At 45.3% G+C, this 24,229-nt stretch overlaps 1 protein-coding gene, 1 long non-coding RNA gene and 1 pseudogene across 2 annotated transcripts; all 3 read left to right on the top strand.

Moving 5' to 3' along the window:
• Positions 1 to 1,604: 1,604 nt before the first annotated feature.
• LOC116882769 lies at positions 1,605 to 3,739 on the top strand. Its single transcript, XR_004385696.1, has 3 exons — positions 1,605 to 1,855; positions 3,190 to 3,234; positions 3,398 to 3,739. It is a non-coding gene; the product is annotated as an uncharacterized LOC116882769 (long non-coding RNA).
• Positions 3,740 to 9,107: 5,368 nt separating this feature from the next.
• On the top strand, positions 9,108 to 12,012 carry LOC116882696 (annotated as a pseudogene).
• A 5,701-nt stretch (positions 12,013 to 17,713) lies between these two features.
• Positions 17,714 to 23,977, top strand: XBP1 (X-box binding protein 1). Its single transcript, XM_032883300.1, is given in 6 exon segments — positions 17,714 to 17,984; positions 18,927 to 19,023; positions 19,876 to 20,010; positions 22,374 to 22,433; positions 22,436 to 22,519; positions 22,828 to 23,977. Coding segments are annotated over 6 exon segments (1,170 nt in total). The 5' UTR covers positions 17,714 to 17,748; the 3' UTR covers positions 23,386 to 23,977.
• Positions 23,978 to 24,229: the final 252 nt, after the last annotated feature.

Genomic DNA, 24,229 nt, shown 5'->3' with positions numbered 1-24,229 from the left:
ACTTAATGTCTTGACAACCCTGTGGGGTGGGTTCTATTATGATTCTTAGATGCATGATAGGAAAACAGAGTCTCTGAAAAGTTAAGGACCTGTCTAGGGCACCTGGGTGGCTCAGTGGGTTAAAGCCTCTGTCTTCAGGTCATGATCCCAGGGTCCTGGGATCGAGCCCTGAATCGGGCTCTCTGTTCAGCAGGAAGACTTCTTCCCTTCCTCTCTCTCTGCCCGCCTCTCTGCCTACTTGTGATCTCTGTCAAATAAATAAAATCTTAAAAAAAAAAAAAAAAAGTTAAGGACCTGTCTAGAGTCACAGAGTTTGTGACTGGACTCTAACCTCTAACCTACCCCCGACCAACTGCTGGGCCACACTGCCCAGGTCAAACTGTTCCCGGCAGCCACAGTAGAGCTCGACCTCATCAAGCTGAGGAACTGAGAAGCACACGTGTTAATAATGGCAGCACCACAGGACGCCTGGGTGGCTCAGTCGGTTAAGCGTCTGCCTTCAGCTCAGGTCATGGTCCCAGGGTTTCTGGATCGAGCCCCACATTAGGCTCCTTGCTCAGCTGGGTCTCCTCCTCCTTCTGCCTGCTCTGCCTGCCATTCCCCCTGGTTGTGCTTTCTCTGACAGATAAATAAATGCAATCTTAAATAATAATAATAATAATGGCAGCACCAGGACCAGGGCTCTGGGCTCCTGGCTTCTACGGGCACATTCTCCTGGTTGTCTCTCAAAGCAAGGCCTCACTGGGGCCCTTGCAGGCTGTGCCTGGGCCTCCCCGGGCTATTTACTCGGCTAGGTGTGGGCTCTGCCTGGCTCCCAGTCTGTTGTTTGCCCAGTAAACATTACCTGGGCCCCACCAATCTACTCCCCAACAAAGGAATGGCAACCGACACTGAAAGGACCGTTCTTTTGCTGGTTTCAGACACCTTGTTGATTTCAGTTTTCAGTTTCTGTCTAATAAAATGCAAATCACTGAAAGTGGGGGTCGCCTCAGAAGCCTCACGGCCTCCAAGCAGTGAGGCAGGCCTGGGTCCTTTTCCCGCCAGTGCAACCTCTAGGAATCAGGCCATATATGAAGTTGGCAGGGATTTAGGGTCAAATCCCAGTTCTCCTACCCGTGAGTGGTGTAACCTTGGGCCTCACCTCTCAAGCTTCCTCCTCTGAGAAACGGAGCCAGGGCTTACCGTGCAGGAATGAGAGAGAGAAGGGATGCCAGTGCCTGGCACAGAGCCCCATACTCATGGGCTGTCAGTCCTACTATCGGCTTAGTCCGCACAGCCTTGCACTTGTTTCCTTGACAATAAAAGAAGCTTTAGCGTAAGGACAAAAACAAGGCTTGCTGTCCGTGGCTACTCTGGTTTCCTACCACCTGGCTTCTTCCTGGAAAAAGGTTCCAAGAACTTTTAGAGGTAGAAAGCGAACAAACAAGGGAGATTTTAATCAGTAAAAACAGATTCTGTCTTTCTCAGGGAAGCGTCTGCCTACAGCTCCAAGCAAATCCACTCAAACCGTAATATTACCTCCGCGATCGATTTGCGACAGGAGGTTCTTGTTCTGGAACCCGGATACGCAAACAAGGGCGCTTTCAGGAAGTGAGGGGGGAGGGAGGGCGCAGGGCGTCCTCCGGAGGGCGGATTTCATCAGCTGCCCCCTCTCCCCGGGGAGCCCGCGGGACCTGTCAAGCCGGTGGCCCAGGCCAGAAGGCAAGCTGAACGTTTCAAAGTCCATGGGGCCTCTCTCTTCTGACCTTTTCATTTAAGTGGGCCACATTTAAGAAATGCCAAGGAGGAAACCGTGGTGATTTGTGGTTGCCAAGCCAAGTGGGGCGCTGAGAAAAAAGCGGATGAAATGGAAAAGGTCAGCTACCTCCGCTGTGCAAAGCGAGGAGGCTGGCTGGGTCCAGGCAGCACAGTCTCAGGATCCTGAGCTCCTGGGCCAACTCCTGATCCCAAGTGTTAACCTCTCTCTGGGACTCAGAGACAGAGTGACTAAAGTCACCCTCAAGTCCCTTCTGGCTACTTTAGAGAAAGAGGCAGAACAGGACCCGGGAGAGGGGGAGTGACTGCAGAATTTAAAGCCAAACAAGGGTAGGCTGAGTGTGGGGGAGGCAAGAAAAGGCTCCCCCACATTCTCTCTCTCATATTCCTGCCTCTAGTTTTTTGGAGTTTTGTTTTGTCTTTATTTTTTTGTTTAGATTTTTATTTTAATTGACAGAGAGATAGAGAACACAAGTAGGCAGAGCAGCAGACGGAGGGAGAGGGAGAAGCAGGCTCTCCACTGAGCAGGGAGCCTGATGCTGGGCTCGAACCCAGGACCCTGGGATCATGACCTGAACCGAAGTCAGCTACTTAACCAACTGAGCCACCCAGGCTCAGTTGAAAACCCTTAGTTTTGTTTTAAGGTTTTCAAATACATATATTTTAACACCATGGTGGTAAGATGCCTTCACATCCACTGCAGAAGTAGAATCAGAAATTAGGGAAGGGGAAGGGAGAAAGAAGGAAGGAAGGAAAGAAAGAAAAAAAGAAAGAGGAAGGAAGAGAGGGAGGCAGGAAGAAGGGGAGAGAGAGGAAGGAAGGGAGAGAGATAGGAAGGAAGGAAGGAAGGAAGGAAAGAAAAGAAGAAAGGAAGAGAAAGAAGTAGTGTATAAAGTATTTCCTTCCAGTAAAGATGGCCCTCAATCAAAAAAAGAAAAAAGAAATTCAGGGAAGGAGAGGAAATTCTGACTAACAATTTTGTTTTTGATCCTTTTGGCAAGGGTTGTAGCTGAAGTCAGAGCTCAGAGACCTGGAACTGTGGACCACGAGTAAGAGCTAGCTGGGAGGCTGGAGGGCACTAGGGGAAGGATTACAATGACCCTATGACCTGAGCAGATGGCAGGAGAGAAGAGTCCTGCCTCCAGTTTGAAAGAAAAGTTGTAGTTTTTTTTTTTTTTTAAGATATTTAAATTTGAAAAGTTGTAGTTTAAATAAGAAATATTAAGGACATTTTCAAGAGTGCTGAGAATAAGGGGATGGGAGGGACAAGGGATGTCCTGGGAGAGTTAAAATGAGTACACAGAAATTCAGAAGGAACTCCTCATACACTTAGATTTGAGCATATTAGCAGATGTTAAAGGTTGAGTATCTATTTTGTGTTAGTTTCAGATCTTTTTTAGCACCAGATGAACTATTACCGCTTTTCTCTCTCAGGGGCCAGGTGGCATCTGTCTTCTCTAGCAGGGAGAAGAGCCCAAGGTAAAAGAAAAATTAAAATCTTGGGCAAACTCCTATTCGTCCTTCAAAGCCCATGCAAATATCTCCTTTATGAAGACTTTCCTTATGGCCCTTGCTCCTCGGCGCCACCGTAGGGCTGACTGCAGTTATAATGTGGAATTACTTATCTCTTTGCTCCTCCCAGGTTCCGCTCCATTGAGAGCAACATAAAGGTAGCCCAGAGCCCCTGGGTTTTCTGGCAATGGATCTGATCATAATGGTGGAAATAGCAGTATATTGCGTGTGGATACCCAGCTTCTGGAAACCAAGTAAAAATCATTGAATACAAATGGTTGAACACAGGTGTAGGGTGAAGATTTCCAGGAGAACCCCAAGTTGATACAAAGGCAAATTGTCACTTTCTTCTTGCTGGAAACTGGGATGGGGCGGGGACACTTGGTTGATCAAGACGAAAGAGTCCAGGGATGCCTGGGTGGCTCAGTTGGTTGAGCCGCTCCCTTTGGTTTGATTTTAAATAAAATCTTAAAAAAAAAAAAAAAAAGCCAAGGGAATCCTTTTAAGAAAACTTTGTGGTCAATTTTTCCCCCAAAAAATGCAAGTAAAACTTAGAATCAGACAATCCACTTCCTGTAAGCCTGAGCAATTCTGATTTTTCAGGACACTTCAATTGAAAAATGTGATTCCCCATCCAGAGCTATACCCAGGACAATCTTCTTTACTCCTTTATCTCTTCCAGAAGGTAAGAAAAATTAGACTCACAGGGGCGCCTGGGTGGCTCAGTGGGTTAAAGCCTCTGCCTTCGGCTCAGGTCATGATCCCAGAGTCCTGGGATCGAGCCCCACATCGGGCTCTCTGCTCTGCAGGGAGTCTGCTTCCTCCTCTCTCTCTCTCTCTCTCTGCCTGCCTCTCTGCCTACTTGTGATCTCTGTCTGTCAAATAAATAAATAAAATCTTAAAAAAAAAAAATTAGACTCACAGACACTTTGAGCTGTAAAGTCCCCTGGAAGGTGAATCTAAAAGACCCCTCAGGGAGCCTGGGTGGCTCAGTGGGTTGGGCATCTACCTTTGGATCAGGTCATAATCTCCGGGTCCTGGGATCGAGCCCACTGTTGGGCTCCCTTCTCAGTGAAGATTCTGCTTCTCCCTCTTCCCTGCTCTTCCTCATGCTCTCTCTCAAATAAAGGAAAAAAAAAAACTTTTTAAAAGACTTTATATATTTATTTAATAGAGACAGAGTACAAACAGGAGGAGTGGCAGGCAGAAGGAGAGGGAGAAGCTGGTTCCCCACAGAGCAGGGAGCCCAACTTGTGGCTCCATACCAGGGCACTGGGATTATGACCTGAACCAAAGGTAGATGCTTAATCAACCAAGCCACTCAGGCACCCCAATAAAAATCCTAAAAAGAACAAAAATAAAAACAAAAACAACCTTCCTTTTCCTCACCTGTTCTGTGCAGAACAGCCCCCACAAGCCACCAACCCCCAGTTATGGCGTAAGCCAAACTCAACCCCAATCTCACCATGGGTCACAGGTGTGTGTGCTCAGCAAATGTTTGCAGCCCTCTGCTGGGAATGTTATCCCAGGTCACGTTAACAGGGCAGATCACCAGCAGCCTGTCCAGGTCTGGACCACCCAGGGGTCAAGTGGGCATTTTGTTCTCCGTGTGGGGGAGGGAGCAACTGGGGAAAACTCACCTGGTGTTCCTTGCTGTGCCATTTTTCCTCTTTGTGGACTCTGTCCCAGCTTATGACCAGTGACCAAATTTTATACTTGGACATTTATTTTAAAGACTTGGACTCTCAGTTGTTCTGCTTAGCCTTCTGGGACCTGTCAAACTTCTTGGCTATCAAATAGCAAAAGATGGAGGAAGGTTGAGAAGAATGGTAGACGAGTCAGAATATGGGAATGCCAAGACACATTAGGGGAGGTGGCCCTTGGCAGCTGTAACACTTCACACACTCAGTTCATGCTTTCCCTGTGTCATGCACTGTGTTCAAGACATTAACTTGTTCAACACTTGATTCTCATTTTACTGACAAGGAAACTGAGGGTCAGAGGGTTCGTATGTGTTAGAACGAGTATGTGTTAGAGCTGAAAACCTACTCTAAGTCCATCCATTTCACAAGCCAAGGCCCCCATTCCCCCCTTTCTGTCCCCCAGGCTGTCATGACCATCCTCACAGGGTCTAGAAATGGAAGATGGTTGGCCTCTGTCCCGATGCTCTCTGAAGCAAACACAATTCTAGGTCTTCCTCCTCTCTTAAAGTTTTTCTTTTCTCATCTCCCCTTTATTCACCAAACCAGAGTTTCATCTATATTTTACCCAACTGGCTCTTAGAACCACATAAATCTTGGCTGTTTTAATGAAAAAAAAAAAAAAAAAGTTTATAAGAGAACAGAAATGGTAGAGTTTGTAGTCTTTTCCCACCTGATTATTAAATGTATAAAGTCAGCTATAAATAAAAAAGAGGGATTGAAGGCTGAATCCAAAGACAACTTAAAGAACTTAAGTTTGGAGATAAAGTACTTACTGATCCTGGGCACCTGAGATCTCAGGACTCTGAGATCAAGACCTGAGCTGAGACCAAGTGTCAGATACTTAACCAACTGAGCCACGCAGGCCCCCCTCTTTTCTTTTTTGGCATTGAGAACCCCTAGGCCATTCTCAGGAAATCCAGTCTCCTATGAGCCAAGTGAAGCAAAATCTCACAGCGTCGCCTCACAGATGAGGGCACCTCACCAAAGGAGGAGGGGTTCCGTCACTATTACTTTGGAGTCAAAACCTCAGGACATGTATGTGTCTGGGAAGGTTGAACTTGAGTCCAACTTCAGCTCCTCACATAAAGGTCATTTGCTGAAATTAGTCGTGAAACGTTTCGCAAAAATCGATACACCACACAGAAGCTAAGAAATTTAAAACAAGGCCGGATCCTGAAACAGGAAACGGACATTAAGGGAAGAAAACGTTGAAATCCAAATAAAGTCCAGAGTTTAGTTAATGGCAGGATGTCAGTGTTGGTTTCTTAGTTTTGACAAATGTGTTATTTGGTCATGGAGGCTGAGAACATTAGGGGAACTGGCACCAGGGGTGTAAGGGGGTATACGGTAATTCTCTATGTTGGCTTTGCATCTTTTCTGTAAATCTACAATTATGCCAAAACAAAAAGTTTATCTTTTTTTTTTTTAAAGATTTATTTATTTATTTGGCAGAGAGAGATCACAAGTAGGCAGAGAGGCAGGCAGAGAGAGAGAGGGGGAAGCAGGCTCCCCGCTGAGCCAAGAGCCCGATGTGGGGCTCGATCCAAGGACCCCGTTATCATGACCTGAGCTGAAGGCAGGCACTAACTGACAGAGCCACCCAGGTGCCCCCAAAAAGTTTAAAATTTTTTGAAACTAGTGATTTGAAATTTATTCTCCTAGTACTAATGAAGGGGGCCTGCTGCACTTCAACTGCACTTAAAACTCCTTTCAAGTAAGATAAAAGTAAGATAAAACTTGCTTCTCTTGCCGCCTTTGAACCTTGGTGTCAATAAAGGTACGGACAATGGAGTGTTTGCACTTTTCTTTAAAGGGACAAAACCAAATGCAGGGCCATTTACTGCTCTGGATCAATGCCAAGTGAAAAAGAGAGGCATGGGATATCTTTGCATTTTCCAAATAAATCTTTTCCTTTTGTTGTTGTGTCCTTTAGCCCCTGTTGAATTTACTGGGCAAATGAACTGTAGCGTTTTACAGAAGCCAAAGGAGTATTGAATTTCTTAGAACTTTAATACACACAAATGAAAGTCAGGAAGTGTCGCAACTCTTCTCCAGAAAGGGGTGGGCAGCCACAGGATTGAAGGAAACATTCGTCAACATAACCAGGAGGATTTCCTGTCCACATGCTCAGTGTCTCAACATTACTTAAACAGTTCGGAAACGTCCCACTTTAAAAACATATTCATAAAATTAAAAGCACTAGGATCACTAGTCCTAGAAAACCAAAGGACTTCATTTCTACAGGGTAGGGAAGCCAGCCCTGTGCATACATACAGGATTGGTTTTGTAGTTGTAACAGATGGACCTTAATTGTGTAAAATGACCAGGGGAGAGGAAACTGGAATTGGGGGAGGGGTGTACATAGCTCTTTGATTTCACTAGGGAAACAAAAATATTATATAGAATTTGGATCTTCACTCTTTCCCGTATTGTTGAGTCTTTTTTTCCTTGTGAGAATATAAAAAGTTGCCTTAGAATGTTTGCTTTCCTTTGCAGTGTAGCTGGTGTTAGAACAAGAGTCATTAGTACTCTCTTTTTGCTAGAATCTGCCTCTTGACTACAGCGTGAGAGTCTATAAAATAGGATGCCAAGGAAAGCAAGCGGACACATGAGTCTTTTTAACCATGAATGTGAAAATCATGGCATCAGAAAGCCAGCATTCCTGAATTCTATTCTCATTCTTCTCCTGAACCACTTTAAAATCTATTTAGTCAATAAACAGGGGATTATAAAGATGAGCCCAATGTAGTCCTTGCCTTCAAGGAGCTTATGGTCATTTAATACGGAGATCCAGGCAGGTACATTTCAACTGCCAAGTGTCACAGGTGTTTTGCTGGGAGGAATGCCTGCATGGGAACAACCACGTGCAGAGTGGGGTTGATGTTTCGCACGAGTTTAGAGCAGTGGTTCTCAATGGCTGGGAGTAGATCTTGGCTCTCATCAGGCATTGTTATTGTCTGGAGACAATTTTGGTTGTCATAACTGGTGGGGAGGGGGCAGACTGCTGGCATCTAGTGGATAGAGGCTTGAGACGCTGCTTGAGACAATGCACAGGAAAGCCCCACCCCCAACCCCACAGCAAAAAAAGCTATTCAGCCCCAAATGTCAATAATGCCAAGGTTGAGAAGCTATGGTTTAAACATAAAGAGAAACATGCATTTGATTAGCACAGGGCGGGTGGGGGGGGGGGGAGCACATTCCAGGAAAAATTGTAGGACTGGAATGTGGGACGGACAGATAAATTGGGAAATTAATCTACAGCCTTCAGCTGATTATTTTGTCCTTTTGTACCTCAATTTTCCCGACCACCAAATTGAGATGCTACAATGGTAAATGACTCATCTCTTTTGCTGGTATCAGGAGAAAGTGCCATGGATAAAAATTATGTCCCTGGGACCCACCTACTTCCAGCTGCCCTGCTCAAGCAATCTTGTTCCTCAGTTAGGCTACACGTTCACAAGAAAAACAAGGACAGGGCGCCTGGGTGGCTCAGTTAGTTAAGCGTCTGCCTCCAGCTCAGGTCATGATCCCAGGGTCCTGGGGTCAAGTCCTACAACGGGCTCCCTGCTCAGTGGGGAGCCTGTTTCTCCCTCTACCCTTCCCTCTCTATTCTTGGTCTCTCTCTCTTCCTCACTCTCTTTCTCAAATAAATAAAATCTTTAAAAGAAAGAAAAACAAGGACAGTGTTTGGGAAATGTCACTTGGGCAATACGGTGGATAAAGCACCTGTATTAAGTGAGGACTGTGTTGTGTGGTGTGTAACAAGAACCTAGTCACCATGCTGTTTTTATTTCTCACATAACTTGGGGTTGGCAAGTGGGTAATCTGGAGCTAGGTTGGGGGTTAAGGGCCACTTTTTTTTTTTTAAGATTTTATTTATTTATTTGACAGAGATCACAAGTAGGCAGAGAGGCAGGCAGAGAGCGAGAGGAGGAAGCAGGCACCCTGTGGAGCAGAGAGCCCGATGTGGAGCTCGATCCCAGGACCCTGAGATCATCACCCAAACTGAAGGCAGAGACTTTAACCCACTGAGCCACCCAGGCGCCCCAAGGGCCACTTCTTGATGCCATCAGGAACCCGGACTCCTGTCTTTCCTTTGATATCCTTAGCATGGGCCTTCCTTCCTCATGTTGCAAAATGGCTACCGCCTTCTCCATCTTTTGCCCTTTCATCAGCATTCTGGGCAAGAGGAAGAGGTTAGGAGGAAAACAGCAACACACAAAATGCAGATGGCATCCCAGCTGAGTCTCCATTTAATAAACTTTCCTGGAATCCCCTCAGCCTAGAAATTCCACTTACCCATCATCCTGAATGGCATTATGTGGCTATCCATAGCTTCAGGGGAATCTGGAAGCTGAGTGTTTTCAGCCAGGCACCTCGAACACATTTTTTTTCTTTTGTTTTCTTTTTTAAGATTTTGTTTACTTATTCGACAGAGAGTGCAAGCAGGGGAGTAGCAGGCAGAGGGAGAGGGAGAAGAACACTCCCTGCTGAACAAGGAGCCCGATGCAGGACACATTTTTTTTTTTTCCTAGTAAGGAAGAAAAGCAGAATAGATGCTGTGTAGGTAACTAGAAACACTGCCTTAGTGTCCTAAAATGAGCACATTCCAGGCTTTTGTAATAAGTCCAATATAGACCAATCTTGTGTTGAATTCTGCTTTTTTTAAAAAAATGGTATTATGGGGAAGCCTGGATGACTCAGTCAGTTAAGTGGCTGCTTTCGGCTTAGATCATGGTCTTGGGGTCCTGAGATCGAGCCCTGTTTCTCCCTCTCTCTCTGCCCTGCCCCTCCCACTCATGCTCTCCCTCTTTCTGTCTCTTAACTAAATAAACAAAATCTTAAAAAAAAAAAACATATTGTAGACAACCTAACAGTTGAACAATCATTCAAAAAATATTTATCGAGGGGCACCTGGGTGGCTCAGTACGTTAAGCCTCTGCCTTCGGCTCAGGTCATGATCCCAGGGTCCTAGAATCGAGCCCTGCATCTGGCTCTCTGTTCAGCGGGGAGCCTGCTTCTCCCTCTCCCACTCCCCCTGCTTGTGTTCCCTCTCTCACTATGTCTCTCTCTGTTAAATAAATAAATAAAATCTTTAAAAAAATATTAAACATACACCTCCCAGGAGGCCTGGGTGGCTCAGTTGGTTAAACATCTGCCTTCAGCTCAGGTCATGATGCTGGGGTCCTGGGATCGAGTCCTACATCAACTCAGTGGGGAGTCTACTTCTCCCTTTGCTTTCTGTTCCCCTGCTTGTGCTCTACCTCTCTGAAAAATAAATAAATAAAATCTTAAAAAAAAATACACCTCTCACATGATCTCACAATTTCCTTCTAGGTATTTAGCCAAGAGAAATGAAAATACAAAGTTTTCTTTCACACAAATATTTGTGCACAAAAGTTCACAGCAGCTTTATTCACAAAAGTCAAAACTTGGAAATAATTCCATTTCTAAACTTGTAACACAAGAGGAAAATGGGATCAGGCATGGGGATGAAAGGTCCAGCCTAGAGAATATAGTCAAAGGTATTGTAATAGTGCCATATGGTGACAGATGGTAGCTACATTTGTGGGAACACAGCATAACGTATAGAATTGTCAACCACTATGTTGTACAACTACAACTAATGTAACATTGGGTGTCAACTACACTGTAAGTAAAAAAAAAAAAAAATAGAATAGGATCAAATTTTGGGAATGTTTCTCCTTTGAATAAAAACATGTTCTTAGGGTGGCGCCTGGGTGGCTCAGTGGGTTAAAGCCTCTGCTTTCCGCTCAGGTCATGATCCCAGGATCCTGGGATTGAGCCCCACATCGGGCTCTCTGCTCAGCAGGGAGCCTGCTTCCTCCTCTCTCTGACTGCTTCTCTGCCTACTTGTAATCTCTGTCTGTCAAATAAATAAATAAAATCTTTAAAACAAACAAACAAACAAACAAACAAACAAAAAACATGTTCTTAGGGTGCCTGGGTGGCTCAGTCAGTTAAGTGTCTGCCTTCGGCTCAGGTCAGGATCCCAGGGTCCTGGGAACAAGTCCCACAACGGGCTCCCTGCTCAGTGGGGAGTCGGCTTCTCCCTCTACCTTTCCTGCTCATGATCTCCCTCACTCTCTCTCTCTCAAATAAATAAATAAAATCTTCAAAAATAAATGTTCTTAGTTGAGAGTGTTAAATTAGTTAAACAAGGGGGCCATTAGACTGGGATGGCTTTAATGCATTAGTAGCCTCGTCAATAAACTAAAACCTAAGGCTGTAATGCCTCGAGGTTAAGAAATCAAAATCTAAGGACAACAAATCACAAACGGCCTTTTAGGCTTTCCCAGTAAATGCAACTCTTTAAAACTACACCCAATCAAATAATTCCTCGCTTTGCTTCTGCCTCTTCTCGGTAAAAGTCTTTCCCCAGCTCCGGTAGGGCAGGGGGTATGCTCCTAACTACTTCTGGTTTGGCACTGCCCCATTTGATGTTTGCTCAAGTACACTCAAAATTTTTAATATGCCTCAGTTTAGTTCTCTGTTAGTTCAAGCTTGTTAATTGCACTGTTCACACCTTGTTTGTCCACTCCAGCTGTTGTTTCTGAGAAAGGTGTACTTGTCTCCCGATGTGACTGTGAATCGGTCATTTTCACCATTTATTTTCAGGCTTCTTTTGTACATTGCAAAATGATGTTACCCACCAGAGCGCCGTTTTCAATGAGGTGTCGGGAGCCCCAGAGCAGAGTACGAACCGCCCTGGCCAATCACAGCAGGACAGGCAGCTGGAAAGTTTCTTCCTCTCTTCGACCCAGTTTTCATTGAAAGGAGTGCAGCTGAAAACATAACCAAAGGAAGCATTACGCTTCCAGAAAAATCTCAAGAGGTGTCACAAGCAACAGTAGTAGCTGTTTGATTGGGCTCTAGCAAGGGAAGGGTGGAGAGATTCAACAAATTAGTGGTGAAAGTTAGATAAAGTTTTCCAAAATATGGAGACTCCAAAATAGTTCTAGATGACAAGGATTATTTCTTGTTTAGAGATGATGACATTCTCGGGAAGTATGTAGACTGAAATCATTATTGAAATGGCATGAAGGGTCCTGTGAGTAGTTCAGTCTGTAAAGCATCTGCCTTCTGCTCAGGTCATGATCCCGGGGTCCTGGGATCAAGTCCCGTATTGGGTTCCCAGCTCAGCAGGGAGTCTGCTTCTCCCACTCCTTCTGCTGCTCCCCCTGCTTGTGTTAGGACAGGTCAGAGAGGACATATGTCAAAAATAGGCTCCCATATATGCTACTACATAGATAGCCTTGAAGACATTATACTATGTGAAACGAATCAGATACAAAGGGACAAACGTGTAATTCCACTTATATGAGGTATCTAGAACAGGCAAATTCATGAGACAGAAAACAGAGAATAAAGAATAGAGAATACAGTGTAAATGTAATGAGGGGTTGGGAGCATAGAGGAATGGAGCATTATTGTTTCATGGACACAGAGTTTCTGCTTGGGATGATGAAAGAGTTCTGGAGATGGATGGTGGTGATGGTTTTCTGACACTCTGTAGGTACTCAAGGCCACTGGATTGTATGCCTAAAAATGGTTACTATGTTAGATCTTATGTTGTGTACATTTTACATTTTATGTTGTGTACAATTTGAAAAGGGGGGCTCTCATTTGCAATGACGTGGATGGAACTAGAGGATATTATGCTAAGTGAAATAAGTCAATCAGAGAAAGATAATTATCATATGATCTCTCTGATATGAGGAATTTGAGAGGTAGGGTGGGGGGTTGTGGGAGGTAGGGAGGGAAAAAATGAAACAAGATGGGACCGGGGGGGCGCCTGGGTGGCTCAGTGGGTTAAGCCGCTGCCTTCGGCTCAGGTCATGATCTCAGAGTCCTGGGATCGAGCCCCGCGTCGGGCTCTCTGCTCGGCAGGGAGCCTGCTTCCTCCTCTCTCTCTGCCTGCCTCTCTGCCTGCTTGTGATCTCTCTCTGTCAAATAAATAAATAAAATCTAAAAAAAAAAAAGATGGGACCGGGGAGAGAGACAAACCATTAAAGACTCTTAATCTCAGGAAACAAACTGAGGGTTGCTGAGGGTGGTGGGGGTGGGATAGCATGGCTGGGTGATGGACATTGGGGAGGGTATATGCTGTGGTGAGTGCTGTGAGGTGTAAGACTGATGATTCACAGACCTGTATCTCTGAAGCAAATAATACATTATATGTTAATTTAAAACAATTAAAAAAAAAGGGGGAGGTGCTCGGGGCACCTGGGTGGCTCAGTCAGTTAAACGTCTGAGTCTTAGTTTTGGTTCAGCTCATGATCTCAGGGCCATGGGATTAAGCCCCACACCGAGCCCTGCATCAGGCTCCATGCTCAACATAGGGTCTGCTCCTCTCTCTCTCCCCCTCTCTCCTCCCCCCTTCCCCTGCTCTCTTTCTTTCTCTCTCAAATAAATAAATAAATAAAATCTTTTTAAAAAGGTGGGGGGCCTTCATTTAGCCAAGCCTGAGACAGTTTGAGATCAAAATAATAAACTGTTTTAAGTTTTAATATTAAAGTAAAATAGGACTTTATGAGTTGATAATTATATGAATAAATAAATAAATACATAAATAAATAAATAAGGGGCGCCTGGGTGGCTCAGTGGGTTGGGCCTCTGCCTCCGGCTCAGGTCATGATCTCAGGGTCCTGGGATGGAGCCCCGTGCCAAGCTCTCTGCTCAGCAGGGAGCCTGCTTCCCCCTCTCTCTCTCTGCCTGCCCCTCTGCCTACTTATGATCTCTATCAAATAAATAAATAAAATCTTAAATAAATAAATAAATAAATAAGAAGGGAAAGGGCCACCGCACAGTAGAATTCCAAGCAATAAATGCAGAAATAATGATGGAATCAGGAAATTTTGCTAATCATTAGCGTAACCATTAATTAAGGCAAGAATCATCAATGGATCCTAAAACTGGTAGGTGCAAGTCTAATGAGAAACAGGATAGGTAGATATTTTAAAATATCTTTCTACAAAATACCTATTATTTGTAAGTATAGTACTTAATAATTAACTTCATAGTGGAGAAACTTAGCAGACATCATTTAAACCAATTGATAAAAGTTAGTATCACTAGTAATGGGACAAACTGACATCACGTGCCTCCTGATATCATGCACTAAGAAGAACATAGCAACACGCTGTGGAATTGCTGCCCCCCCCCATGCATAAACCATGAGGTAACATCAGACAAATCCAAATGGAGGGGATTTCTACAACTGTGATTGACCTGTACATTTCAAAAATGTCAAGGTCAAAAAAGACAGAAAAGACCAAGAAACTGTTCCCAATGAAAGGAGCTCTCATAACAATTAAAATCAGTACAAATTTTCTAAGACTTTTTAAAACAATATACATTCCAAGCTTTGGTATATAATTATCAAACAGAGGGTAAAGTGATATTGGAAATGTATCTTTGGATTTATGTGTCAATGGATTAATAGTACTTACTGCAAGAATGTGACAGATTCTGGCATTAATTTTATTCCTTTTTTAATTTTCTCACTTCTAAAAAAGAGGTCAGTGTCTTCCAAGACAATGTTCATTTAACTAAGGGGTGGGGAAGGAAAGCATTTTGTTGTAACAATGTCCTTCAATTGTTTGTACATCTTTCAAGTTAGAAGCCAAGTCACATAGTGATCTATCATCAAAAAGTAGTCTATTGAACTCTCAGCTGATAATTCAATTTTGCCTTCCATCAATTTTTTTTTAAGATTTTATTTGTTTATTTGAGAGACAGAGATCACAACTAGGCAGAAAAGCAGGCAGAGAGGAGGAAGCAGGCTCCCTGCTGAGCAGAGGGGCTCAATCCCAGAACCCTGGGATCATGACCTGAGCCGAAGGCAGAGGCTTTAACCCACTGAGCCACCCAGGCGCCCCTGTCTTTCATCAATTTTATTGAAAACAAAGAATTAGAACCAGTGCAGCTGGAAAGGGATTTGATATTCACTGATAAGGGTCACTTCCTTTCTCAATACCATCACTAATAGCTAAACTGGCCAATTTGTTTGCATGCCCAGAGATTTTTCTTTTCTTTTACTTTTTAAAAAAAGATTTTATTTTTAAGTAATCTCTATACCCAACAGGGGCTTGAACTCACAAATCCAAGATCAGGAGTCACATGCTCTTTCAACTGAGCCAGCTAGGTGTCCCCCGTAGCATACTTTTTACTCCCTTCCCTCTCTTTGCCTGTGCCATCTCCCACATTGATATCATATAGACCAGTGCTATCCAACAGAAATAGAATGCAAGCCACTTCTTGTATTATTTAAAATGTTCTAGTAGCCAGTTTAAAAAAAAATCCCACAAAACCAATTTCTAAAAAGCTGTTTAGGTGTGTGTGGGTAGCTCAGCTGGTTAAGCATCTGACTCTTGATCTCGGCTCAGGTCTTGATCTCAGGGTCAGAGTTCAAGTCCCGTGTTGCGCTCCATGCTGGATCTGGAGCCTACTTAAAAATAAAATAAAAATTTTTTAAAAAGCAGTTTAACTCACAATATCAAATATACTATCACTTCAACATTCAATCAATATAAAAAATGATTAACAAGATATTTTACATTGTCATGTTTTCATACTACGTCTTCAAACCGAGTATTTCACGTTTGCAGCACATTTTAATTCAGACTGGCCACATTTCAGGTGCTTGATACCCACATGTGGTTAGCAGCTACCACATTAGAGCAATTTTTGAATTTTAGTTTCAGATTATAACTGGGTTTTGTTTTGTTTTACATTGACATTTATTTTGACTTAATGACCTATGGCTTCTCATCACTGTTTCTTTGCATTTCACAAGGTCTAAGAACTTTGCATTTTATGTTATCTCTTATCACAAGTGCCTAGTAAATGTTTTAAGATATTAATGGCACCTGATGCAAGAATTATCAGATTACTCTTACAAAGAGGATATGAAACTGTTCAAAGGTTTGGACTTGAGTGAGACTTGGTGGATGGTAATCTGCATCAGGTCAAATTACTGTTTTTGAGCAGGATTTTAAATTTTTATCAAAGATAAAAGCCTTGAAAACAAAGCTGGGGGAGTTAATTTCAACATTCCATTTCTACCCCATTAACCAAGATCAAAATGCAATCCAACCACCTTTTCTCCTCTGCCCCAGCATCTTGTCCCTTCTCCACATGGTTACTCATGGACACCTTGCTGGACTAACAGGGGCCTCACGGCATTTTCTTTTTATGCTTACATGATTTAAATTTTAGCTTCACTGGGACTTCTTACATTGCACCAGACATTCTCTTGGTGTTCACAAACGGTAGCTTAACAAAAGGTTGCATGGCAGTTACACGACTTTTCTCAGAACCTCTTACAGATTTCTTTAAAGGTATAGGTCTCAGCCAGAAGGCACCCCGAAGACTTCTCCCAAAGGTCTCAGGGGCCAGGAGTGAGTCTCCCATGCGGGGAGGCACGTTAGGACCTGGATAGCTCCGGACCGATGAAGACTTAAGAAGGAAGCAGGCTTCATTGCGCGGAGTCTCTGATCGCCCCACCTCTTTCTCAGGACCTTGAAGCAGCGTGTGTTCAGAACGCCCTCAGTTTCGATAGTCACTGATTTAGCCCTGCCAACGTGGAGGAAGAAAGCAGGCATGGGAGACTCGTGGCCCACTCCTGGGAGTAACAGAAATTGGGACCCTTTACGGAGTTGATTTAGTTCCGGCTTCCCATCCTCTTTCCTCCACACCTGAATATAACTGAAGAGCTAACCTGACTTAAGGACACTGCAAAATTACCTGAACCATTCTGCCTTTTCGCTTTTTGCCTATTTCCAACCACCCGATAGGAGTTTTACTAATCTGTGAGCACAGAGGAAGCAGTAACTACTTGTTAAAGTATCACTTTGTAACTCTAGGGAATTTCATATTTTGTAATTTGCTTCAAAAAAGGCCAACGCGTGGGGGTTGTCCCGGATTGCCGCTTTCTAATGTCCACGGGCCTAAACCGCTCCCCAGTTGCCAGGGCAGGAGCCTCAAACCTCCCCGCGTGCCAGCGGGCTGAGGGCAAACCCCGGGACCCTCGTCTGAACACGCGAAACGAAAAAAGTATGCTCGTAGCAGACAACTGAAATGCACATTAAAGTACCTCACATGCACTCCTACCATGCGGACCTGACGACGCCCGGGTTTGTGCAACCTTAGGAGCTAAGCCTAGCTCTAAAACGCGCAATTTCACTTCCTAAAGGCTATTTCGCGGAATTTCTTGGCAGGCTTTTTTCTCTTGCAAGCCCGACTGGCTCGCGCTCTCTGCCCCCCGCGACTTTCCGCTCCGCTCGGGGCGCCGATGTGGCGCAGGAGAGAAAATGTGGTCGGGCAGAGGGGACACCCGTCCGTCCGTCTCGGGGAAGGGTCATCAGTCCGGAAATCTCCCCGTTTGGAATTAGACCCAGTCGTCCAGGTGGAAATCCGTCAGCCTAGGGGGTAAAATCCGTCGGAGGAGGAAACCCCGCCGGGTTCCGGACCCTTCCTGAGGAGCCAGGCAGTCCCCAGGTCCTCCAGGGCCGCGAGCGCCGGACCCCGCCGCTCCCCCGCCCCACACAGCCCCTCCTTTCCCGGATTGCGGCCGCCACGCTGGACGCTCCGGCCTCGCCCCCTCGGGGCCCGCAGGACCAATGGGCGCCGAGAGCCGCCACGCGTCACGCGGCGCTGGCCAATCGCGGAGGGCCACGACCGTAGAAAGGCTGGGTGCGGCGAGGCCCGCGCGGTGGACGGCGGCGGCGCGCACTGGCGTAGACACTCTCGGGCCATGGTGGTGGTGGCACCCGCGCAGAGCCCGGCCGCCGGGGCCCCCAAAGTGCTGCTTCTGTCCGGCAAGCCCGCTGCCGCCGCCGCCGCCGCCGGAGCCCCGGCCGGCCGGGCTCTGCCACTCATGGTGCCGGGCCCGCGAGGGGCCAGCCCCGAGGCGGCAAGCGGGGGGCCGCCCCAGGCGCGCAAGCGACAGCGCCTCACGCACCTGAGCCCCGAGGAGAAGGCGCTGCGGAGGTGGGCGAGGGTCGGGGCGCGGACCCTGAGGGCGAAGGGCTGGGAGCCGGATCCGAAGCCGGGCGCTGGCCGGCTGCCGCCCTCGGGCGCCTTGGGCCTGGCAGGTGGGGTGCCAGCGTGGCGCGGGGCGGGGCAGGAAGTCGGGAGTCCCGGGCTGCGCCGGCCTTTGTCCCCCACCCCCTTTTCTGACACATTAGGGATGCGTAGAGCTGGGGGTTCGCGCACTGGGGTTTCAGCCCTCTTGCTATGTGACCACAGACCTGTCATTCAGTTTTTCTGAATTTGGGCGGTGTCTTGGACTCGATTGACCTACTTTTTTTGAAGGCGTGCGGGGTTGAAATGACAGTTGTGGAGAGGGCTGTGAGCTCTGTGAGGCTCACTAGTCAAACTTAGCCTCCACGCTCTTAAGAATGGTTTATGTATTCATGAGGTCTTTGGAAAGATTGAGTGAGAAAGACGTAGCACCCAACCCAGTTCTCCGTAAATATTCGTTCTTTTGTGGTCATTGTGCCTTTTGTGATATAAGTTCCTCCTTGAGCAGACGCGGGGCCCAGCGGTCCGGGGACTGCCCGGAATGCCAGCCAGGGCGAAAGGCATCGGCCTCTCCTCTGTTTGAGTTATACGGGGGAGTAAAAATGGGAGGAGGAAATCTCTTAGGATGCAAGCTGAGTAGTGCTTGTGTCCAGCGTCCTTGCTGTGGCCGGGGTGCGACGGGGGTGTGGATGACGCAGTATGAGGGAGAATGAAGGAGTTCTTCAAGCCAGATCCGCGAAACGCTGTTTTTTTGTTTTGTTTTATTGAGGGGAGGAGCCTGGAGTGTATTTTACTTTAGTTTACCTTATATGAATGGTAAATGAAAATGAAAGCACCAGCTGGCTAAGTTCTCAAAGATATAAATAAAGTTTGAGATGACTTAGTGTGGTATGCCCCTTTTGTTCTCAGGAAACTGAAAAACAGAGTAGCAGCCCAGACTGCCAGAGACCGAAAGAAAGCTCGAATGAGTGAGCTGGAACAGCAAGTGGTAGATTTGGAGGAAGAGGTAAAAATACTTAAGGTCAAACTCTTTTATTGTATATCCTTCCTCGGTGAATGTTCTGATGTTTGCTGCCCATCCCAAGTTGTTTCTGTCTCTTTAGAATACAACTGAACGTTAATTAAAAGTTAAACTGAAGAAAAAAAAGAATCTAAATTAGGATAGATAGATAATTAAATGATTAAGTGGTGAAGCTTGATGAGAGCAGAAGTGGTTGACCCTCTGGCATTTGGTGCTAGATCTGTCTCCGAGTTGGTGAATTACAACATTATAACTTTTATCAAGTTAGTACTAAGAAATTCATAAGAGCAGATAGAAAATCATTGCTTAAAAAACCTGAGACCCTTCCTGGCTTGGCCAAAAGTCCACTAACGGTTCCCTTCCCCTTCTAGGGCCTACTTATTACCTAATCTTAAATTGTTGCCAGCTACAAATCTTGAATAAATAAGGATTTCTCACACACACACACACACACACACACACACGCTTTTTAACATATTTTGATTTTATGGCCCACCATTACCACTTCTGTTACAATCTGCTAGTTCAAGATAGGATTTTTTTTTTTCCCCATCATATCAAAATTAAAGCCACAAGTCACCCTTTGCTGAGGTCTAAATGAGTAGTTGCAAGTATTGTTATTTGTGACCCCCTCCCCACCTCCCACCCCGACATGGCACTTGTTTTTCGTAACCATGACCTTCCTTCAAATACCTACTGTGATCCAACTGTATAAGCAGAGTTTTCCAAAAGGTCAAGGAGAAAGAAAGGAAACCAACCATAGTGAAACTTCATCAGGTGGATTCTTAAGTGAAAGAACTGGATGTTTTAATAGCTTCTTCTTGAACTTACTTCCAGAACCAAAAACTTTTGCTAGAAAATCAACTTTTGCGAGAGAAAACTCATGGCCTTGTAGTTGAGAACCAGGAGTTAAGACAGCGCTTGGGGATGGATGCCCTGGTTACTGAAGAGGAGGTGGAGACTCAGACCAAGGTAATTCATCCCATTTATCTGATGTCCTATGTGAGAACTGGTTCTAAGTGACATGACCCCTTAATGACACTCATTTTTCAACTGTGTAGTGGATAGTACTAATTCCTAATAATTAAAGCAAGTTACACAGCTCTCTAAGAGCAAGTACTAACAAATACCGATAGCCAACGAGATGTACCATGTCACTGGTAAGGAGAACCAGAAAAAGAGAGCCAGTCAAATCTAACTGAATGCTCCTAAAACTGTAGTAGTTCTTTGATGAATATGAATGAGTAGGGAAAGGATTTACTGTGGTAGTGACACCGCTCTGGTAGAAGGTGATTATAGGTTTTAATGCACAGACATGGCTTATTTATTGACAGCACCTAAGGGGTCTAAGATTGATAGTAGGGCATTTGTACTCTGTGAAGGTAATGTTCAGAACAAACTTGAAAAATTACTGTCCAAAAAGAATTGGGGCCTAAATTCACTATGGAACTTTATTACTTAAGAAAATCAGTATGGAGCAGGGGCGCCTGGGTGGCTCAGTGGGTTGAAGCCTCTGCCTTTGGCTCAGGTCATGATCCCAGTGTCCTGGGATTGAGCCCCGAATCGGGCCTTCTGCTCAGCAGGGAGCCTACTTCCTCCTCTCTCTGCCTGCCTCTCGGCCTACTTGTGATCTCTGTCTGTCAAATAAATAAATAAATAAATCTTTTAAAAAAAAAAAACAACAAAATTAGTATGGGGGCAACTGGGTGGCTCAGTCAGTTAAGTGTCTGCCTTTGGCTCAGGTCATTATCTTGGGCTTCTGGGATCAAGCCCTACATCGGGGTCTCTGCTCAGTGGGAAGCTTGTTTCTCTCTCTCTCTGCTGCTCCCCCTGCTTCTCCTCTCTCACTCTCTGTCAAATAAATAAATAAAATCTAAAAAAAAAAAAAAGAAAATTATTATGGAAGGGCGCCTGGCTGATTCAATTGCTAGAGCATGAAACTTTCAATCTTAGGATTGTGAGTTCAAGTCCACTTTGGGTGCAGAGATTCCTTAAGATAAAATCTTTTTGAGGAGCGGGGTACCTGGGTGGCTTCTGCCTTCGGCTCAGGTCATGGTCTCAGGGTCCTGGGATCGAGCCCCACATCAGGCTCTCTGCTCAGCAGGGAGCCTGCTTCCCCTTCTCCCTTTGCCTGCCTATCTCTGCCTGCCTCTCTGCCTATTTGTGATCTCTTTCTGTCAAATTAAACAAACAAAAAAATCTTTAAAAAAAATTAAGATTTTATTTATTTGAGAGAGTGTGTACATGTGCACAAGCAGGGGGGATGGGCAGAGAGAGAGTAGATTCCCTGCTGTGGGACTTGATCCCAGGACCCTGAGATCACAACCTGAGTTGAAGACAGACGATTAACTGACTGAGCCACCCAGATGCCCCTAAAAGTAACATCTTTTTTTTTTTTTTTTTAAGATTTTATTTATTTATTTGATAGAGACACAGCAAGAGAGGGAACACAAGCAGGGGGAGAGGGAGAAGCAGGCCTCCTGGGGAGCAGGAAGCCAGATGCGGGGCTCTACCCCAGGACCCCGGGACCACGACCCGAGCCGAAGGCAGACACCCAACGACTGAGCCATCCAGGCTCCCCTAAAAGTAACATCTTAAAAAAAAAAACAAAAAAAAACCAAAAACATTGGGGCGCCTGGGTGGCTCAGTGGGTTAAAACCCCTGCCTTGGGGCGCCTGGGTGGCTCAGTGGGTTGGAGCCTCTGCCTTCGGCTCGGGTCGTGATCCCAGGGTCCTGGGATCGGGCCCCACATCGGGCTTCCTGCTCAGGGGGGAGACTGCTTCCCACTCTCCCACTCCCTGTGCTTGTGTTCCCTCTCTCGCTGTGTCTCTCTCTGTCAAATAAATAAATAAAATATTTAAAATAAAATAAAATAAAATAAAACCCCTGCCTTCAGCTCAGGTCATAATCCCAGGGTCCTGGGATCGAGCCTCACATCGGGCTCTCTGCTCAGCATGGAGCCTGCTTCTCCTCTCTCTGCCTGCCTCTCTGCCTACTTGTGATCTCTGTCAAATAAATAAATAAAATCTTAAAAAAAAACCCCCAAACATTATTATAGAGAGTATCATTGAAGATATTTAAGAATATCAGTCTTTCCTGAACCTTTGCTTGGGGTATAAAGATGTTTCATTGCATAGATAATGACAGAAGTTAGTCTTCCATCCCTTCTCTCTTCTTGAGGACTCAATAAAATGGAAATAAATGAAGGTAAGGGAAAGATTTCAGCTCTAAAGCATAGTTTTCTAGCTTTCTTGAAAGTTGAGAGTCACAGGTGCCTGGCGAGCATTTCCTTGAGGACTGCAGTTTGAGCTGTTGCCATTGGTCCTTCTTCGCAGGGGAATGGAGCGAGGCCGGTGGCCGGGTCTGCTGAGTCCGCAGCACTCAGACTACGTGCACCTCTGCAGCAGGTGCAGGCCCAGTTGTCACCCCTCCAGAACATCTCCCCATGGATTCTGACAGCGTTGACTCTTCAGACTCTGAGGTAGGGGTTTTTTGGATTTTGTAAAGAGCATTAGAACTAGTTAATTCATCTCTCTGATGTCTGACATTCCCAACCATTCAGAGGAGGGCAGTAGAAGTTAGTTTTGGTTGGGTTACAGGTGAACATCGACTGCCTTCCTATCTCCTTATGATTCGGACATAGAGTGAGGTATAGATGAATGGGTCTGTGGGACTCGGTGGTCATCCTATTATGATTAATTTACGTTGTGGGACCTAGTAATAAGTATTCTAGGTAAATTCTCAGTACCTTCTGATGGTTGGATTCTATTTAACTTTTGCCTCTTGCAGTCTGATATCCTGTTGGGCATTCTGTTCAACTTGGATCCAGTCATGTTCTTCAGATGTCCTTCCCCAGAGTCTCCCAACCTGGAGCAGCTCCCAGAAGCCCATCCAGAGGGACCCAGTTCCTTACCAGCCTCCCCTTCTCCGTCACTGGGGACGTCATCAGCCAAGCTGGAAGCCATTAATGAACTGATTCGTTTTGATCATGTATACACCAAGCCCCTAGTCTTAGAGATACCCTCTGAGACAGAGAGCCAAGCTAATGTGGTAGTGAAAATTGAGGAAGCACCTTTCAGCCCCTCAGAGAAAGATCACCCTGAATTCACTGTCTCAGTGAAGGAAGAACTTGTAGATGATGACTTCATTCCAGAGCTGGGCACCTCAGATCTACTTTCATCCAGCCACTGCCTGAAGCCATCTTCCTGTCTACTGGATGCTTATAGTGACTGTGGATATGAGGGCTCCCCTTCTCCCTTGAGCGACATGTCCTCTCTGCTTGGTGTAGACCATTCTTGGGAGGACACTTTTGCCAATGAACTCTTTCCTCAGCTGATTAGTGTCTAAGGAATGATCCAGTGCTGTTACCCTTTTCTTTTCACCATTATACTGCCTGGAAGATAGCAAAGAAGCCTGTGCTTCATTTAAAAAAGCCAAAGTAGAGGGTGTACAGTGCTAGGGAATTCCCTTAAAGTATTTGTCTATTAAACTGTATAGGTCACCCCAAGTATTGTCTTTGTCATCCAGCAGTCCAAGGTACTCAGATATATTACTACAATCCAGAATTACAGTTTTTGAGGTTGTACCCTTAAGGGCAGTAGTCTGCCCTAAAATTCTTACGTAAGGGTCATCAGACAAGCATCTTAGACATGAAATTTATGAGTGGCCCTTTAACATTTCTTTCCCCCCTTCTTGGCATCCCAGGCTTGCCTCCAATTTTAAGTCCTTTAGTTTGCTTCTGCAAGCAGAGAACACCTACCTGAGGGGGCTCCTTTCCCTCATGTACAGTTCACGTAAAGATCAAGAATCTTGTGTAAAACTATGGAAATTTACTATGTAAATGCTTGATGGAATCTTTCCCTGCTAGTGTAATTTTTGGAAGGTGCTTTCTCCATTTATTTAAAACTACCTGTGCAATTAAAAAGTGCAATGCAGTGTCTTTGTTCTTGGGTAAGTCTTACTGTTTTCTCTAGGTGTTTCACTGTTTGCCATGATAGTGATTTACCCAGCTTCAGTGAGCATGCCACTTTTTAAAGGTTTTTTTCCCCCTTAGTTATTGCCTGCTTCAGTTTCTGACTGCTATAAGTGATATAATCTACTCTTTGAGCAGTTACTGTATTTCTGAGTTTCTTTAACCTAACTGGCCAATATCACAGATTAGTAAGTGGCAGAGCTAGAACGCTTAACATGC

This window comes from Lontra canadensis, unplaced genomic scaffold (genome assembly GCF_010015895.1).
Source record: "Lontra canadensis isolate GAN:19392208 unplaced genomic scaffold, GSC_riverotter_1.0 scaffold87, whole genome shotgun sequence".
Lineage (NCBI taxonomy): Eukaryota > Metazoa > Chordata > Mammalia > Carnivora > Mustelidae > Lontra > Lontra canadensis.
The sequence above is the reverse complement of the archived record's forward strand: the minus strand, read 5'-3'. Positions and strand labels throughout refer to the sequence as shown.